This window comes from Eretmochelys imbricata, chromosome 28, assembly GCF_965152235.1.
Source record: "Eretmochelys imbricata isolate rEreImb1 chromosome 28, rEreImb1.hap1, whole genome shotgun sequence".
In the NCBI taxonomy this organism is placed as follows: Eukaryota; Metazoa; Chordata; order Testudines; family Cheloniidae; genus Eretmochelys; species Eretmochelys imbricata.
The window spans coordinates 324,427-343,410 of record NC_135599.1 but is presented as its reverse complement, the minus strand read 5'-3'; the positions used below and the strand labels follow the sequence as shown (position 1 = coordinate 343,410).

The window sequence follows — 18,984 nt, the reverse complement described above, 5'->3', positions numbered from 1 at the left end:
GGCGGATGGTTAATGTTATGCCAATTTTTTCGAAAGGCTCCAGAGATGTTGTTTGCCTTTCGTTCTATTCACTGCGACTATAGCCAGTGGGCTAGCTTGCCTTTATTATATTGACTGCCAGCCAGTAAACCAGAAGGTTTATTAGACGACAGGAATACAGTCCAAAGCAGAGCTTGTAGGTACAGAAAGCAGGACCCCCTCAGTCAGGTCCATCTTGGGGGGTCGGGAGCCCAGACCCAGGGTCTGGGCCTCCCTCTGTTTCCCCAGCTAGCTCCATACTGAAACCCCCTCCAGCCCCTCCTCTGGCCTTTGTCTCTTTTCCAGGCAAGGAGGCCACCAGATCTCTTTGTTCTCCAACACCTTCAGTTGGCACCTTGCAGGCCATCAGTTGCCAGGAGACCGGGTGTCTGCAACAATCACACACCCTTATCCCACCACCTAGATACTTAAGAACTGCCTAGGGGAAACTGAGGCACCCACACAGCATTCAGAGAAAACATTAAGAACATTCCCACTTCGTGACATGTGTCAACCACGGAGGTGTCCTGGCAACAAACTGACGAACATAACAGGTACATGAGATACATCAAAGGCTACCCAGCTTGCTTGCCTATATATTGCTTCTTATTTTCTTACGGGTTTGATTATTTGTTTGATTATTATAGGTTTATATTAGAGTATATTTTGGCTGTAACACAAGGGACCTGCAGCCCACACCCTGTATGTTGAGCTAAGGTGAAGTTGGCATACATATGTTGGGGACTTTTCAGCTAGATAGATGTTATGAGCTAAAACATAAGGTCTGCGACCTTTAACATAGATGATGTGTTAAAGCAGGTTGATCTATGGGCTTTCCTAAGTTCAGACCCTTTTAAACTTAGGAGGAACACCATAACTCGGTGTGACGAAGTGAGGCTTTTCACCTTGTTATGTTGCATGTGAGTTTTACACAGTGTGTGCCTCAGTTTCCCTTAGTTCTGCACCAATGCCTAAGGGGTGGGTGTGACAGGTTTTCCCTCCGGAACTATGGTACCCGCCTGATCCACCAGCCGGGGCTCCCTTCACACTGTACTGCTGTGACAAGCTACAGACACGCTCTTGGTCTCACACTTTCACCAGCGCACATTCAGGTAGGGACACAGCCAGTGGTGGTAACGTGTCAACAGGCTTTCTGACCAGCCCCTGCATGGGAAAGCTTCAGCTAAGGAAGTGCCCAGATACTCAAAACCCAAAATTATACCGTCCTGCACTGCACAGGGAACTGCACAGCATAAGCTCATGAAATTCACCCCCTCTCTCAATGTGGAGAGGAAATATTCACAGCTTTCCATCCCTCGTTATCATAGAATTTCAGGGTTGGAAAGGACCGCAGGAGGTCATCTAGTCCAACCCCCTGCTCAAAGCAGGACCAACCCCAACTAAATCATCCCAGCCAGGGCTTTGTCAACCTGACCTTAAAAATATCTAAGGAAGGAGATCTCACCACCTCCCTAGGTAACGCATTCCAGTGTTTCACCACCCTCCTAGTGAAAAAGTTTTTCCTAATATCCAACCTAAACCTCCCCCTTATGACTCCCACACACTGGTTTCAGACAAAACAAAAACAAATTTATTAATTACAAAAGATAGATGTGAAGTGATTCTAAGGGACAGCAAACAGATCAAACCCTTCTCCGGTTCAGTCCCGGTTTCTTGGGTGTTTCCAAGCATCCCCTTTGGGCAGACAGTCAGTGAAGAATAACCATGATGATGTCACTTCCATGCATCAGTAGGAGCATCACCAGCAGATGGAGGGAAGTGATTATTCCCCTCTACTCATCACTGGTGAGGCCACACCTGGAGTATTGAGTCCAGTTTTGGGACCCCCACTATGGAAAGGAGGTGGACAAATTGGAGAGAGTCCAGCGGAGGGCAACAAAAATGATCAGGGGGCTGGGGCACATGACTTATGAGGAGAGGGTGAGGGAACTGGGGTTGTTTAGTCTGCAGAAGAGAAGAATGAGGGGGGATTTGATCGCAGCCTTCAACTGCCTGAAGGGGGTTCCACAGAGGATGGAGCTCGGCTGTTCTCAGTGGTGGCAGATGACAGAACAAGGAGTAAAGGTCTCAAGTTGCAGTGGGGGAGGTTTAGGTTGGATATTAGGAAAAACTTTTTCACGAGGAGGGTGGTGAAGCACTGGAATGGGTTCCCAAGGGAGGTGGTGGAATCTCCTTCCTTAGAAGTTTTTAAGGTCAGACTTTGTGACGAAGTGGGGCTGTTCTTAATGTTTCCTCTGAATAGTGTGGGGGTGCCTCAGTTTCCCCTATGCAGTTCTTAGATATCTAGGTGGTGGGATAAGGGTGTATGATCATTGCAGAGCCCTAGAGGGCAGGTGTGTGCAGGGGTCTAGACACAGACAATGGCCGACACCCTGTTTCCTGGCAACTGGTGGCCTGGCCCTTCCCCCCTGCAAGGTGAGAGCTAAAGGGTTGGAGAACAAAGGAATCCGGTGCCCTCCTGGCCCCAGAAAGGGACAAAGCCCAGAGGAGGGGGGGCTGGAGGGAGTTTCAGTTTGAGGCTGGCGGAGACATGGAGTGAAGGGCAGACGTGATTGTCTGGCTCCCTGGCCCCAAAATGGACCAGCTGAGGGGTCCTGTTCTCTGCACCTACAAGCTCTGGTTTAGACCATGTTCCTGTCGTCTAATAAACCTCTGTTTTACTGGCTGGCGGAGAGTCCCGTCTGACTGCGGAGTTGGGTGGCAGGACCCTCTGGCCCCCCCAGGACTCCGCCTGGGCAGACTCGCTGTGGGAAGCGCACGGAGGGGCAGAGGATGCTGAATGCGCCGAGGTCAGACCCAGGAAGGTGGAAGCTGTGTGAGCTTCTTGCCCTGGAGACAGTCTGCTCAGAGAGAGGAGGTTCCCTGGAGTCCTGCCTGGCTTCGTAGGGAGCAGTTCCAGAGCCTTGACTCGGTGACAACTGGTGTCAGCAGTGGGATAAACTGCACCCCGTGGTTGGAGCATCCCGCAGTAAGTGACTGGAGAGCAGTAAAACGAAGGGGGATTAGCGGGAGACGGGCGGGCTGGAGGCTCCGAGAGGTGCAATTCCAGGAGGCGGAGGAGCCTACGACTTAACCCCGAGAGAGAGTAGACCCCCGAGAAGGGCTGTCGATTCTTCCCAGGGAGCGGGGGGAGCTGAGAGCACAGGCCTGTGAGTCCGTGAGCACGTGGGAACAGCGAGGAGATGGCCTATCACCATCTCCTTGAGAAGGACATTGTAGACCTGTGCAAGGAGAGAGGGCTGCCCACTGGAAAGCTCACTGAGGCACAGCTGATTCCTCGGTTGGAAGAGGAGGATCGCGCCAAGGAGCCGGTTCCTGACTCAGCTGAGGCCGCGAGAGAGGCTGGGAACCACCAGGCGGCCCCAGGCCCTGCACCAGTTCCCGAGCGAGCTGGGGCCCGGGGAGAGGCTGGGAGCAGCCAGGCAGCCCCGGGATCCACCTCCCCGACCAGCGGGGGATCTTCACGGCCCTTCGGTGGAGCTGAGACGCTTGGAGGTGGAGCTGAAATGGAAATTGCAGAAGGACCGGGAGAGGCGATGGCAGAGTGGCAGCTGGGGAGAGTGGGGATGATCTGGGAAAAGGGGTACCCAGTGAGGTGGCAAACTTGGCCGATGACACAAAACGACTCAAGATAGTTAAGTCCCAAGCAGACTGCGAAGAGTTACAAAAGGATCTCTCAAAACTGGGTAACAAAATAGCAGATGATATCCCAGCCCCACCCGGCTGCTCTAACCACTAGCCCCCACTCCCCTCCCAGAGCCAGGGAGACAACCCAGGAGTCCTGGCTTCCAGCCCTAACCCACCAGCCCCCACTCCCTTCCCAGAGCTGGGGAGAGAACCCAGGAGTCCTGGCTCCCAGCCCCCCCACTCTAACCACTAGCCCCCACTCCCCTCCCAGAGCCAGGGAGACAACCCAGGAGTCCTGGCTTCCAGCCCTAACCCACCAGCCCCCACTCCCTTCCCAGAGCTGGGGAGAGAACCCAGGAGTCCTGGCTCCCAACCCCCCCCTTTTACCACTAGCCCCCGCTCCCCTCCCAGAGCCAGGGAGACAACCCAGGAGTCCTGGCTTCCAGCCCTAACCCACCAGCCCCCACTCCCTTCCCAGAGCTGGGGAGAGAACCCAGGAGTCCTGGCTCCCAGCCCCCCCGCTCTAACCACTAGCCCCCACTCCCCTCCCAGAGCCAGGGAGAGAACCCAGGATTCCTGGCAGTGCCCCAGGTACATTCCTTCTCAAGACCCATAGTTGTCTCAGTCCTGCCCTTAAAGCAGGGGGTTCTCAGACTTCACTGTGCCCCCTTTCTGACAACAAAAATGACGACATGACCCCAGGAATGGGGACCGAAGCCTAAGCTCGACTCCCACTGCCCCGGGCAGGGGGAACAAAGCAGAAGCCTGAGGGCTTGGGGCCCGGGCGGTGGGGCTCAGGCTTCGGCCCGGGGTCCCAGCAACTCTCAGCCAGGTCTGGCCGGCCCATTCAAATGGGGGTCCCGACCCACCGTTTGAGAACCACTGTCTTAAAGCGAAGGGGGAGGGGGAAGGAGCCAGTGGCCTGGCTGGGGGGCGGGGGAGCGGAAGGAAATTCTTGAGGACACAAAGTGGACTTTGCCCCCCCTATTTGCCGTGTGATCCGAGTCGTCCCCCCCTCGGACACGGCCTGCAGCCCCCGGCCCCCAGCCTGTCCCTGGCACTCCTGGGACTCCCAGAGCTCAGCGCAGACCCAGAGGTAGCTGGGAGCCAGGACTCCTGGGTTCTCTCCCTGGCTCTGGGAGGGAAATGGGGGCTGGTGGTTAGAGCAGGGGGGAATGGAAGCCAGGACTCCTGGGTTCTCTCTTTGACTCTGGGAGGGAAGTGGGGGCTGGTGGGTTAAAGCAGCGGCGGGCTGGGAGCCAGGACTGCTGGGTTCTCTCACCGACTCTGGGAGGGGAGCAGGATCTGGTGGTTAGAGCAGCTGGGGGATGGAAGCCAGGACTCCTGGGTTCTATCCTTGGCTCCGGGATAGGAGCTGGGTCTGATGGTTAGAGCAGGGGGAGCTGGAAGCCAGGACTCTAGGAGGGGAGTGGGGTGTAGTGGTTAGAGCAGGGGGGATACTGGGAGCCAGGACTCCTGGGTTCTAACCCAGCAAGGGGAGCGGGATGTAGCGGGGGTGGGGGAGGAGGCTGGAAGCCAGGACTCCTGCCTTGTCTCATCAGCTGTGCTAGTAAGTTGCTGGCAGGAGCCTTTGTCTCCCTGTGCCTCAGTTTCCCCAGCTGCGTCTCAGGAATTGAGGAGACTAGCTTGCCAGAGGATCCACAGCATCAAAGTTCATGGACTGACCCTCATCTCTTTCCCTTCAGCTGGTTTGTTTTTCCACCCCAGCCCCCAGCAACTTCTGATCTCCTGTCTCCAGGGAACAGCGATGGGGGACCCCATGGCAGAACTTGCATGCCCTGAACCCCCTGATGGGGGCTGGGGCTGGATGGTGGTGCTAGCCGGCTTCCTCCAGTCAGCGCTGGTTTTCGGGGTGATCCGCTCCTTCGGCGTCTTCTTCATGGAGTTTGTGGGGTACTTCGGGGAGCTGGCGGGGCGCGTCTCATGGGTGACCTCCATCGGGATCAGCGTGCAGCAGCTGGGGGGTGAGTGAGGGACCCCGGCGTGGGTGGGGGGCTAAGATCTCAGGGACAGAAGTGGAGTAGCTGGGAGCCCCCCTCCCCCAGCCACTGCTCCCCAAAGAGCCCCTGCTGGGGGAAGCCCAGAGCTCCCCCACAACGCCACTCCTCCCCCAGAGTCAGCTGCATCGCAGGGTAACAGGGCCTGCCCCATGTCTCTCTGCTGCCCCCTGCAGGTCCGGTGGGCAGCGCCCTCAGCACCCAGTATGGCGCCCGCCCCGTGGTGATGGCCGGGGGTGTCCTCTCGGGGCTGGGCATGTTCCTGGCGTCCTTCGCCACCAGCCTGACCCACCTGTACCTGAGCATCGGGCTGCTCTCAGGTAGGTCCCCCCCGAGCCTTCCCCCCGCCTCAGTGCCCTCTGGGAGTATCCTCGTTCAAGGCTGGGAGCAAGGGCTTCTGGGTAACTCAGTGCACCATGGTCTAGTTATAGTTGCCCAGGGAGCAGGGGCTCCTGGGTAAAATCCAGGCATCTGTGTCCTCAGGTTAGGGTCCTGGGACCGGGGGGGTGGGGGGGGGTTTCTTTTAGGGTTCTCCAGCCATTCCTTCTCCCAGATGGGTCCTAGACATTAAGACCAGGAGGGGACCATCCAATCTGGCCTCCTGCACCATCCCTGCTGCCTACTCCTCCTTCCAGCCCATATCCGGTGGTCGAGCTAGACCATGGCACACGAAGCAGTGGAAAATCACACCCACACCCACACCTCCCACGGCCTTGGTTCTTGAGTGTGGTGCCCATGGCCCAGACTCTGCTGCCCCTTCTGAGCTCTAGAACCCTCTGCTCTGGATCATCCATAGTTGCTCTAGCCCAGATCTCCATGCTCACGAGCGTGGCCTAGATCGTCGCAAGGCCAATTTCCTGCCTAGCTCAGGCCAGTCCATTTCACCCAGTTCCTTCCCCGCCACAGCTCCGGCAAGCTAGAGCAAGGGCCAGAGCAGTGATCTAGAACCCAGCACAATGGCAGCTGGCACCTAGAACCCCCTACTCACGGGCTTCACCAGGACTTCCCCTCCCCCCATCCCAGACCCAGCCAGCATGGCTTGAGATGACGTGTCTCTAATTGCTCATGACTCTCCCACCCCCAGGCCAGATGCTAAAGGGACAATGGCTCTTTCTCCCCAGTCATGTCCTGCAGCCAACCTAGAACATACAATGCTTTGGGTTACCTAGAGCACACGGCATGTGTCACCTAGACCCCAGAGTATCTAATTGTTTAGACATCCTAGAACATACAATGCTTTGCGTTATCTAGAATGCTCCATTCAGCCTGGTGTCCTACCTGCCCCATCCCCAGATCAGACCCACCAATCCTGGTTTTGGTCACTAGTTCCCTTTCCTTCCCCCCCCGCAGGACTGGGCTGGGCCTTGGTCTTCACCCCTTCCGTGGCTTCTGTGGCCCGGTACTTCGGCAAGCGCCGGGCCTTCGCCACGGGCCTGGCTGTCTCGGGGGCAGGCCTGGCCTCCTTCGCCTTCTCCCCACTCTTCCAGCTGCTGGTGGACACCTACGCCTGGCGGGGGGCCCTCCTGGTGGTGGCCGGCATCTCCTTCAACCTGGTGGCCGCCGGGGCCCTGCTGCGGCCGTTGGAGCTGGAGGGCAACAAGGCATCCGTGCCGGAGGCGGGGTGGCTGCAGCTGCCGGCCTTCTCCTCCTTCTGCCGGCCACGCCTGGCCTGCCACAGGCCCTTCCTCCTGTTCTCTGCGGCCTTCATCTTGGTGGACGCCGGCTACTACGTGCCCTATGTCCACCTGGTGCCCCACGCCCGGGAGCTGGGCTTCGACGAATACCGAGCCGCCTTCCTCCTGTCCTCGGCCGCCGTGGCCGACCTGTGCGGCCGTGTGGTGGGCGGCTGGCTGGCCGACCACTTCGCCATCCGCCTGGTCCACAGCCTGACCCTCTGGACCATCCTGACGGGCCTCTCCATGATGCTGGTGCCCCTGGGGCAGAGCTACTCCCTCCTGATGGGCCTCTGCATCTGCTACGGCTTCTTCGCCGGCGCCCTGGTGCCTCTCCAGTTCTCCGGCCTGGCAGAGATCGTGGGAACGGGGCACATCATGGAGGGGATTGGGCTCATGCAAATGCTGGAAAGTGCTGGCTCCCTCGTGGGGGCCCCTCTGTCCGGTAAGGAACCAGGTTCTCTTTCCCACTGGGCTGCCCCGTCCCTTTTGGACCCAGTATTTGGAACGGTTGCTGCCAGGAGAAATTGAGGAAGGAGGCAGATAAAAGTCTTTCCTGACAAGTGGTCCCAGGCAGCCCACCGTCCTTTGCCTGGTCTCTGACACGTCCCCAGGGGCTGGTAGGGGAACCCGGGCCTGCCCTCTACTCTGGGTTCCAGCTCACAGGCTCTCCAGTCACTGCCCTACATCCTGGCTTCCCCCTCTCCCCCATCTCTGGGTTCGCCAGCCTCCCAATTCCCTCCTCCCAGGGAACAACTATGGACTACCCCCTAGAGTCCCTACTTGGCCACCATCACCCCTTCCAGTCTTGTGTGGGGGTGGACACCCACTCCCACAAGTTCTAAGCCTTTCTTGCATGAATTCATCAATCTAGCTTCATAGAGAGGGCTGTAGGGAGGGAGGGAAACAAAAAGGAAGGTGACCCATTAATTACAGGTAACCCCCAGAATTAAACCTTCCCCCAGAACGAGGTCCTGGCCTGGGACTCGGAAGACCTGGGTTCTAGTTGAACAACATGTTCTAGGTCACCCAAAGCCTCCCATTGTCTAAATAGCCCTAGGAATATGGTCGAACGGGGATGCCAATCCTGGGTGCTAGGCTGTGGCACGCCAGGTCCTAGGTAGCTCTAACAACTCTAAAAAGCCCTAATCATATGATCTAAAGATGACTCCAATCCTGAGAACTAAATCGTGGCATTCTGGGTTCTAAGTATGGGTTCTAGGTAGCCAATAAACGCATGTGGGCCTATGTAGCCTGAAATCATGTAGGCTAATGCCTGATGTAGGCCAGCTAGCTAGAACATTATTAGTGATTGATTACTTTAGACATAGGAGCCCTTGTCATGGACTGGAACTCGATTGTGGTAGGTGCCATATAGAATCCAAAGATGGTGTCACGGAGTCCCCGGGCGATGCTCTGGAACTGCTCCCTACGAAGCCAGGCAGGACTCTGGGGCAGTCTCCTTTCTGGGAGCAGCCTGTCTGCAGGACACCCAGCTCACACAGCTTCCACCTTCCTGGGTCTGACCTCGGTGCATTCGGCATCCTCTGCCCCTCCGTGCGCTTCCCACAGCGAGTCCGCCCAGGCAGGGTCCTGGGGAAGCCAGAGGGTCCTGCCCCCCAACTCCGCAGTCAGACGTGACTCTCAGCCAGCCAGTAAAACAGAGGTTTATTAGACGACAGGAACATGGTCTAACACAGAGCTTGTAGGTGCAGAGAACCGGACCCCTCAGCCGGGTCCATTTTGGGGGACAGTGAGCCAGACAACCACGTCTGCCCTTCACTCCGTGTCTCCAGCCAGCCCCAAACTGAAACTCCCTCCAGCCCCTCCTCTCTGGGCTTTGTCCCTCTCCGGGCCAGGAGGTCACTGGATTCCTTTGTTCTTCAACCCTTTAGCTCTCACCTTGCAGGGGGGAAGGGCCCAGGCCATCAGTTGCCAGGAAACAGGGTGTTGGCCATCCTCTGCGACCAGACCCCTGCACACACCTGCCCTCTAGGGCTCTGCAATGACCATACCTCCTTATCCCACCAACTAGATACTTAAAAACTGCCTAGGGGAAACTGAGGCACCCCCACACTGTTCAGAGGAAACATTAAGAACAGTCCCACTTCATCACAGATGGTCCTTCCCCCAAAGCCCTTACCATCTAAATATAAGACAAGAGACAACATCAGGATATGTATAGAATATGGTATTCTGGAGTCTAAGTATCACTGAAAATGTGTTTGAGATAATCCATGACTGTGGTCTGCCTAGTCCCATGAGACTGTCAAGCAGATATGTTCTAGGCTGTCCAAACCACCAGGCTTTGGGGTTCTAGGTAGCCCTTTCAGTACTTTCTAGGTAACCCATCACTTCGTACCATCTAGTCTGTCTAGACACCAAGATGTTCTGTGACTTAGGTGACACATACAGTACTTTCTAGATAATCCGTGCAGGATGTCTAGGCAATGAGGCATTTTGGGTTCTAGGTAATGCATATTGTACACTCTAGATAACTCAAAGCCACATATGTTCTGGGATGTCTAGAGAATTAGATATTCTGGGTTCCAGGTAACATGTAGTGCATTCTAGATAACACAAAGACTTGTATGTTCTAGCATGTCTAAATAATTAGATGCTCCAGGTTCTAGGTGACACACGCCGTGTGCTCTCGGTAACCCAAAGCATTGTATGTTCTAGGTTGGCTGCGGGACATGACTGGGGACTACACAGCCTCTTTCATTGTAGCAGGGACTTTCCTCCTCGCTGGAAGTTTGCTCCTTTTTGCCCTGCCAAATTATTTCTCCTGCCCCATGGACTCAACAACTGAGGAGGAGACCAGGGGAGACCCCTGAGACTTTAGCTCCTGGGGGTTGTCCCAGAGAGCCAGATCAGAAGTGAGAGGTCAGCAGGAGGCAGAGCAGCGAGTACTGTATACAGAGCCAGCCGATAGGTGTCTGCTTCTTCGCTGACCATCGTAAGACGGTTGGAGGATGCATAAGAGATAGAAGGAGGAAGCTACCCAGTCCAGATTCACTCCTCTTTGCAAACTGGTGTCCAAAGCATCCTAGATCTTTCAGGCTAGAAAGGACCCCAATGGTCCCCTAGTCTGACCTTCTGCATGGCACAGAGAACTCCAGCCATTCCTGCCTACAGCCCATATCTGATGGTCGAGCTAGCAGTCTTGATTTAAAAGGACACGTGTGATGGAGAAGACACCACCACTCCAGGGGAAATTGGCCCCCCTGGTTAATCGCCCTCCCCATGAAAAATTTGCGCTTGATTGGCCGAGCTAGTGAAGGTCGTCCCCTCCCTTTGACCGCGTTTCTCTGTCTGTCTGTGCGTAACACAGTCGCAACCGGCCGCCCCGGCCGATCGGTTCCAAACTTTCAGGGCACGGTCGAGGCATTGATAGCTAGAACCCTGTTGATTTAGGGGGAGATTGGAAAACAAACTAAGTGGGGAGAGGGACACACGGCGACTCTGCCAGACCCTCTGTGGTGAGGGTCTCTAGCTCAAAAGTTGATGGCAGAAATGTGATGCCTTGACTAGCTCGGCTTCCTTCCCCTGGAGTTGCACACCCTGAATGGCTTTCGTGACGCGTGTCCCCCGCAGAACTGGCCACAGCCTTCCAGGGAGGCTGGAGAGAGGGGGGAGCCAGCTCCGTGTCAGCCGAGCTCCACAGATATTTATACAAGGACCCCTCGCCCGGCGCTGAGATATGGCCGCCTCTGGGACGGGGCGGCTGGTTATCCAGGGATCCCTCACCTGGTACTGGTTCTACCTGGTGCTGCCTTGCCCCAGCAGTGGCTGCATCTCAGCACTAGGTGAAGGGCCCCTGTATAACCAGCCGCCCCACCCCAGAGGTGGCCGCATCTCAGTGCTGGGTGAGGGATCCCTGTATAACCAGCCGCCCCACCCCAGAGGTGGCCGCATCTCAGTGCTGGGTGAGGGATCCCTGTGTAACCAGCTGCCCTGCTCCAGAGGTGGCCGCATCTCAGTGCCGGGCGAGGGGTCCCTGGCTAACCAGCTGCCCCCAGTTTTCTCCCACACCCACCAGGGCCAGACTGATGGGGTTCATAGCCTAGCAACACATGGGGTGGGGGGAAGGGTGGGGCTGCCATTAGACGCCTCCTCTCAGCTGCGGACTTCGCCTCACAATTCACTGATAAGAAAGCCCAACCTTTGAGACCCGGGTTGCCGTCTGGTGCCAGGCACCCTGCTGCTGTTTGCCGGGTCCCCGGAGCCGGGAGAGGGTCGAGGGGGGCCTCTGTGCAGCCTCACCCACCCCGAGGTTAACAGCCTCAGGGTCATTCTGCAGGGCACTCGCTGGGATGCAGCCACCTCTGGCGTAGGGCATGGCTGCTGATTCATGGCCCAACCCCCCTGCTGCGCTGCCCGGGGACCGTTCATCGTGGAGTCACCTCTGGGGTGGAGCAGATTGATCAGCCACACAGCAATGTTACACAGAGATTGCTCACCCAGCACCAAGGGGCTACCCCCTCTGGGGAGGAGTGAGGCAGCTGATTATGCCAGACTCGCCTCCGGCACTCTGCACTGAATCTCCATGGAGCGCCCCGTCCTCTCGGAGCCCCCCGATGGGGGCTGGGGCTGGCTAGTGGCCCTGGCAGTCTTCCTGGAGTCAGGGCTGATTTTCGGGGTGATCCGCTCCTTCGGGGTCTTCTTCGTGGAGTTTGTGGGGCACTTCGGGGAGCCGGCGGGGCGCGTGTCCTGGGTCACGTCCATCACAATAGCCATCCTGCTGTTTGCTAGTGAGTATCGACTCTCCGGCCTTCTCCCTCCCCGCTTTAACCAGAACGTCTCATCCCTTGCCCGGCGGGGCGGCTGGTTACACAGGGACCCCTCACCTGGTGCTGAGATGCGACCACCTCTGGGGTGGGGCGGCTGGTTATACAGGGACCCCTCGCCCGGCGCTGAGAAGCGCCCACCTCTTGGGCAGGGCGGCTGTTTTTCACTGGGATTCTCCCAACCCCACTTATTGCACCATCCTCCAGGACAGGAGGGTGCTCTGAGCTCCACATACCTCCACTCCTCCCCCAGAGTCAGCTGCATCGCAGGGTAACGGGGCCCGACCGGTATCCCTCTGCTGCCCCTTGCAGGTCCGGTGGGCACTGCCCTCAGCACCCAGTATGGCACGCGCCCCGTGGTGATGGCCGGGGGCATCCTCTTGGGGCTGGGCATGTTCCTGGCGTCCTTCGCCACCAGCCTGACGCACCTGTACCTGAGCATCGGGCTGCTCTCAGGTAGGTCTCCCCTGAACCCCCCCTGCCTCAGTGCCTTCTGGGAGTATCCTCGCTCAAGGCTGGGAGCAAGGGCTTCTGGGTAACCCAGTGCACTCTGGGACCCTCCTCACCCAAGACCAGGAGCAAGGGATTCTGGGTAGCCCCAGTGCACCATGGGAGTCTAGCCCATTGCACAGGCCTCTTCCTGGAAGCAAGGCATTCTGGGTAAAATCTGGACAGAAGGATGCTCTGGGCTTGGGCAGTGAGGATTGACTGGCCCTTGGCTGTAGCTTAGAACCTTCTATAATGAAGGATCTGGAGAACCAGATTCTAGAACAGCAAACCGGGTTCTAGATCAGCAAACCCTGGTCCCAATCCCAGCGCACCGAGGATCTCGAGCTTTGAGGCTCCAGCCTTCACTATACCAAAGGGCTGATCCCGCCCAATGAGCTGTGAAATCTCCGCTCCACTCCCTCCTCCCCAGTAGCCTCCGGTGTCCGGATAATGCGAGGGAGGACATGGGGGTTTTGGTGTGCGGGCAATTCCCGACCGATGCAGGGGTGGGGGGGGGGAAGGAGGGCTGTGCATTTTGGGTCAGAACTGACATTTGTCGAAGTTTGCGGTGCATCGAAAAGTTTGAACCAATCTCAGCTTTGCATGTTCTGATTTCGAGCACGTTTGGAAACAAAGTTGAAGGAAATTTGGACCTGACAAAATGAGAATGTTCTAATTTGGGGGGAGGTTTTCATGCCACACACACGCCCCAATGCGAAATCAACACAGATCCATCGACCATTGTGGTGTAATCTGAGCTGCATTTTCACAACTCCAATATGTTCTAGGTAGCACAAACAGGATCCACGATGGGTTCTAGGTTGGCTTAACATGGGCCATTCCAGATGCACGATAGCTGTACAAGCTGGAGTCTACTTCAATTCAGTAGGTTCTAGGTAGCACAGACAGGAGTCATGCCTAGTATCACGGAGTTTGGGGGAGTCCAGGCCCTGCACCCCTCTTCCTGGGATTCACTGAGACTCTCAGCCAGCCAGTAAAACAGAAGGTTTATTGGACAACAGGAACACAGTCCAAAACAGAGCTTGTGGGTACACCCAGGACCCCTCAGTCAAGTCCTTCTGGGGGAGCAGGGAGCTTAGACCCCAGCCCTGGGGTTCCCTGTGTTCCTCCACCCAGCCCAAACTGAAACTAAACTCCCCCAGCAGGCTCTCACCTGCAGCCTGTCTTCTCGTTCCTGGGCAGAGGTGTTACCTCCCCCTCCCCCTCCCGGCTCAGGTGACAGGCTCTCAGGTCTCCCATGCCCAGGGCACATTCCCAGGTCAACACTCCCCCCTCCCTGCTGCGTCACATCGTCACACCTAGTTCTAGGTTTGTCTTAACACAGTGTGCTCCAGATGCATCCTAGCCCTGTAAGCTGTAGTCTACTCCAGCTCCAGATGTTCTAGGTCACACAAACAGGATTCATGGTGGGTTCCAAGTTGGCATAGCATGGTGCATTCTAGATGCGCCCTAGGCCTATACACTATAGTCTACTCCAGCTCCAGATGTTCTAGGTCGCACAAACAGGATTCATGGTGGGTTCTAGGTTGGCATAGCATGGTGCGTTCTAGATGTGTCCTAGGCCTATACACTGTAGTCTACTCCAGCTCCAGACGTTCTAGGTCGCACAAACAGGATTCATGCGGGGTTCTACGCTGGCTCAGCATGGTGCATCCTAGACGCATCCATACAAGCTGTAGTCGACTCCGACTCAAACCATTCTAAGTAGCACAATCTCCTGGCTCGAAGCAGGAGAGCCCACCTATCCAACCCCCATAACCCCAGTTCCCCACCTCTCTTGCAGGCTTCGGTGGCGCGCTAGTCTTTGCCCCTTCAGTGGCCATGCTTGCCCGTTACTTCAAACGACGCCGGGCGCTGGCCATCGCTGTGGCCTTCTCTGCACCTGGGTTGTCCTCGCTGGCTTTCTCCCCCCTCTTCCAGTTCCTGGTGGACTCCTATGGCTGGCGTGGAGGGCTCATGATTGTGGCGGGCCTGACCTTCCACCTGGTGGCATGTGGCACCCTCCTCCGCCCGCTGGCCCTGGCAGAGGACTTGGCTCTGGCACCAGCCCCACAGAGGTCGTGGCTGGCGAAGCTGTCCTCCCTGTTTGGCTTGGCTTTGCTTGCCAGTCGGCCTTTCCTGACCTTTGCTGTAGCTGGCCTGTTGATGAATTTGGGCTACCTTGTCCCCTTTGCCCACCTAGTGCCCCACGCCCGCGAGATAGGCTTTGACGAATACCAGGCTGCCTGCCTCGTGTCCGTGATGGGTGCCACCGATCTGTGTGGCCGCCTGGTGGCTGGCTGGCTGGATGCCCGCAGGGCCTTCCGACTCCTTCACATCCTGACTCTCTGGATCCTCCTGACGGGCGTCATGCTGCTCCTGGTTCCCTTTGGGCACACCTATCCCATCCTGATGTGCATTGACATCTGCTATGGGTTCTTAGCTGGTGCCGTTATCCCACTGAAATTCTCCAGCCTGGTGGAAATCGTGAGGACTGGTCAGATCTCAGAAGCTACTGGGCTCATAAACCTACTGGAGAGTTTTGGGGCTCTGGCTGGCCCCCCGTTATCTGGTAAGGTCTTGGAGTTTGCCTTTCTCCCCCTACTTTAGGCAGCAAGCACCTCCCATCCCCTGGCTGCTCATTCCACGGTCATGGATCAGCCAGTGTGAAGTGGCCAGGGAGGTTCTGGTGACCCACAAGCAGGAACCAGGTTGTAGGTGATCTCTTCAGTCTGGGTACCATTTCACCCACCCTCTAACCTTTGGGGTCACCGCAGGGGCCATGGTTTCGTCATTCACAGACCCCTAAATTTGTACATTCTAGGTAGTGCTAGCCCTATGGGCTGTAGGCAGCTCTAGAACCTGGCTTTCTGAGTAACTGGCATGCTACATGCTTAGGTTCTAGGTAGCTCTAACCCTCTGTGCTAGACATGACTTCACATCCCAGCTGTCTAGATTATTTGAACACTAGAAGGCCTGGGTTCAAGATAGCTGTAACCATATTGGTTAAGGACAACTCCAGTACTTGGCTTTCTGGATAGTTGGAACACTATATTCCCTCGGTTCCAGGTAGCTCTAACACTGTGGGTCATGGGCATCTCCTGAATCCAGCTTTCTAGGCAATTGGAACTCGATCTGCTCTGCGTTCTAGGTAGACTTGTGTTTTCCAGGGAGCCCTAAACCTGTAACCTGCACACAACTGCAGGCTCAAACTCTCTTGGTGACTACTCCAGCTTATGTTCTAGAAATCACAACCTTGCTGGGTCGTGAATACTGTCACGGAGTCCCCGGGCGATGCTCTGGGACTGCTCCCTACGAAGCCAGGCAGGACTCTGGGGCAGTCTCCTTTCTGGGAGCAGCCTGTCTGCAGGACACCCAGCTCACACGGCTTCCACCTTCCTGGGTCTGACCCCGCAGCCTCCAGCCTCCTCTGCCCCTCCGTGCGCTTCCCACAGCGAGTCCACCCATGTGGGGTCCTGGGGAAGCCAGAGGGTCCTGCCCCCCAACTCCACAGTGAGACGGGACTCTCAGCCAGCCCGTAACACAGAAGGTTTATTAGACGACAGGAACATGGTCTAACACAGAGCTTGTAGGTGCAGAGAACTGGACCCCTCAGCTGGGTCCATTTTGGGGGACAGTGAGCCAGACAACCCCGTCTACACTTCACTCCATGTCCCCAGCCAGCCCCAAACTGAAAGTCTCTCCAGCCCCCCCTCCTCTGGGCTTTGTCCCTTTCCGGGCCAGGAGGGGACCTGATTCCTTTGTTCTCCAACCCTTTAGCTCTCACCTTGCAGGGGGGAATGGCCCAGGCCATCAGTTGCCAGGAAACAGAGTGTCGGCCATTCTCTGTGTCCAGACCCCTGCACACACCTGCCCTCTAGGGCTCTGCAACGATCATACACCCTCATCCCCCACCTAGATACTTAAGAACTGCCTAGGGGAAACTGAGGTACCCTCACACTATTCAGAGGAAACATTAAGAACAGTCCCGCTTCGTCACAAATAGCTCATAGCCTCCATTGTTGTGCCTAACTTTACCCATGAGACTTTTGTCGCAATTCCAATCTTGCTGCATTTTAGATACCTACCGTTGGCTGCATGCTGGGTTCTAGGTAGCCATAAGTAGTTGAATCCTAGGCAGTGCCTATGAGCTATAGTCAACCCCAGCTTAATATGTCCTACGTAGCACAAAGATGATGCATTCTGGGTTCCAGGTAGGCTTAACATGCTGTGTTCTAGATGCATCATAATCACATAAGATGTTGTCTATTCTGACTCCGCACGTTCTAGGTAACACAAATAGGCACGCTGGGTTCTAGATTGGCATAACATGGTGTGATCTAGATGCACGATACCATATAAACTATAGTCCACTCCAACTCGGTACATTGTAGGTGTCACAAAATGATGCAAGCTGGGTTCTAGGTACCCCTAATATTGGTATAACTTGTGTTCTTTTGTGTACTAGGTTTCCTAAGGGATGTGACTGGGAGCTACACAGTCTCTTTCATAGCATCTGGGACTTTCCTCATGGCAGGGGGCCTGGTCCTCTTTACAGTGCCAAACTTTTGCTCCTGTTCCACTGCTTCTCCTCCCAAACAGTCAGGTGACCCAGAGGATGCTGGGAATTTAACCCACCAGAATGGAGACCACCCCTGCACAAGGGAGCCCTGGGCGCTGAGCTCTGGGAACGGCTCAGGACAACCGTCCCCACTTAAATCAGGACAATAACGTCCTAGAGAGGAGTGAGATGAAGTGACATTGGAAATGGGGGAGAAGGGTAATCACAGCAGGCTAGATTCCGAGCTCAATTCCAGTGGTGTAAATCCAGAGTAACTCCAGTTCAGTTAATGGTGTAAATCCAGACTGGCTCCAGTTCGGACAATAATATAAGGACCAGACTCTGAGCTCAGTGATGCTAGTGTAAATCCAGAGTTCAGTGTAACAGCCAGATTCACATCTCAGTTCCACTGGTGTAAATCCAGAGTCATTCCAGTTCAGTCAATGGTGCAAATCCAGAGTCACTCCCAATCAATAAAAGCTATAAGAACCAGACTTTGATCTCAATTCCACTGGTGTAAATCCAGAGTTGCTGCAGTGCAAAAAGGGCCAAATACTGAGCTCAGTACCACCAGTGTGAATCCAGAGCCACTCCAATTCACTCAATGGTGTAAATCCAGAGTCACTCCCAATCAATAAAAGCTATAAGGACCAGACTTTGATCTCAATTCCACCGGTGTAAATCCAGAGTCGCTGCAGTGCAAAAAGGGCCAGATACTGAGCTCAATACCACCAGTGTGAATCCAGAGCCACTCCAATTCACTCAGTGGTGTAAATCCTGAGTGACTCCAGTTCAGTCAATAGTTTAAATCCAGAGTCACTCTTCTGAGAGGGTTACTCCATTTTTACTCCTCAGGTCCGCTCTTCCACCGGCTTCTCCCCTTGAAGTTTGTGTAGACCCTACTGAAAAAACATTTGCCGGAAAACCACGCTCTCGGCGTTAAATGCAGGGTAGGCACCTGGGAGCCGAGCCCGCGGCTGACCCCAGAGGCCCTTTTGAAGCTTCAGCTGTATTTCTTATCAGCAGCGCCCAACCCCACCCGCCCTTATCTCGGTGCCGCAGGCCCACGGGCAAGCCGGGTCAATGGGACCCTTGGAGGGCAGAGACAGGGAGGCGGAAAGGAGACAGGCTGGAATCATGCGTGAGGTTTCGGGGGGTGTGGCTGAAAGAGGCTACGGAGACGTTGCAGCTGTGGGGCGTGGGGACAAGCGGGGACTCCTGGGTTCTCTCCCTGGCTCTGAGAGGGGAGTGGGGGCTGGTGGGTTAGAGCGGGGGGGCTGGGAGGCAGGACTCCTGGGTTCTCTCCCCATGGGAGAGGAGTGGGGGCGTGGGGGCTGGTGGGTTAGAGCTGCGGGGGCCGCGAGCCAGGACTCCTGGGTTCTCTCCCAGGCTCTGGCTGGGGAGTGGGGGCTGGTGGTTAGAGCAGGTGGGGGGCTGGGAGCCAGGCCTCCTGGACCCTAGTATCCCGGGGAGCAGGAAGGAACAGTGAACCTCACTGTCACTTGGAGATCTCCACACTCCTGTGGGGGGTGCAGAAGGGGCAATTTGGGTGGGGTACAAGAGGCATGTGGCAGGGCTGGGGTGAAATTCACCAGCCCCCCACCCCCAGATTTGCACCCAGAGGGGGCTGCCCCATGCCCAAGGATCCAAGCTCCCGGACGCGCCCACCTGGGAACGCCCGGGAGTGGGGTAGGTGAGGTAGGCGCTGCCCCCTCCAGCCCCAAGGGTGAACCCAACGCTGCCCTCTCGGGGAGGGAGACACATGGACAACGCCGCCACGTGGTGGG

At 56.3% G+C, this 18,984-nt stretch overlaps 2 protein-coding genes across 2 annotated transcripts; both read left to right on the top strand.

Annotated features, from left to right (window-relative positions):
* The first annotated feature begins 5,434 nt into the window (after positions 1-5,434).
* Positions 5,435-10,194, top strand: LOC144258362 (monocarboxylate transporter 13-like). The gene is made up of 4 exons (XM_077806827.1): positions 5,435-5,651; positions 5,861-6,004; positions 7,035-7,802; positions 10,040-10,194. The coding sequence occupies exons 1-4, from the start codon at positions 5,435-5,437 to the stop codon at positions 10,192-10,194; spliced, it is 1,284 nt and encodes a 427-aa protein (XP_077662953.1).
* A 1,712-nt stretch (positions 10,195-11,906) lies between these two features.
* On the top strand, positions 11,907-17,367 carry LOC144258199 (monocarboxylate transporter 13-like). The gene is made up of 4 exons (XM_077806605.1): positions 11,907-12,111; positions 12,460-12,603; positions 14,441-15,208; positions 17,105-17,367. Exons 1-4 carry the CDS (start codon positions 11,907-11,909, stop codon positions 17,365-17,367), a joined length of 1,380 nt encoding a protein of 459 aa, XP_077662731.1.
* Positions 17,368-18,984: the final 1,617 nt, after the last annotated feature.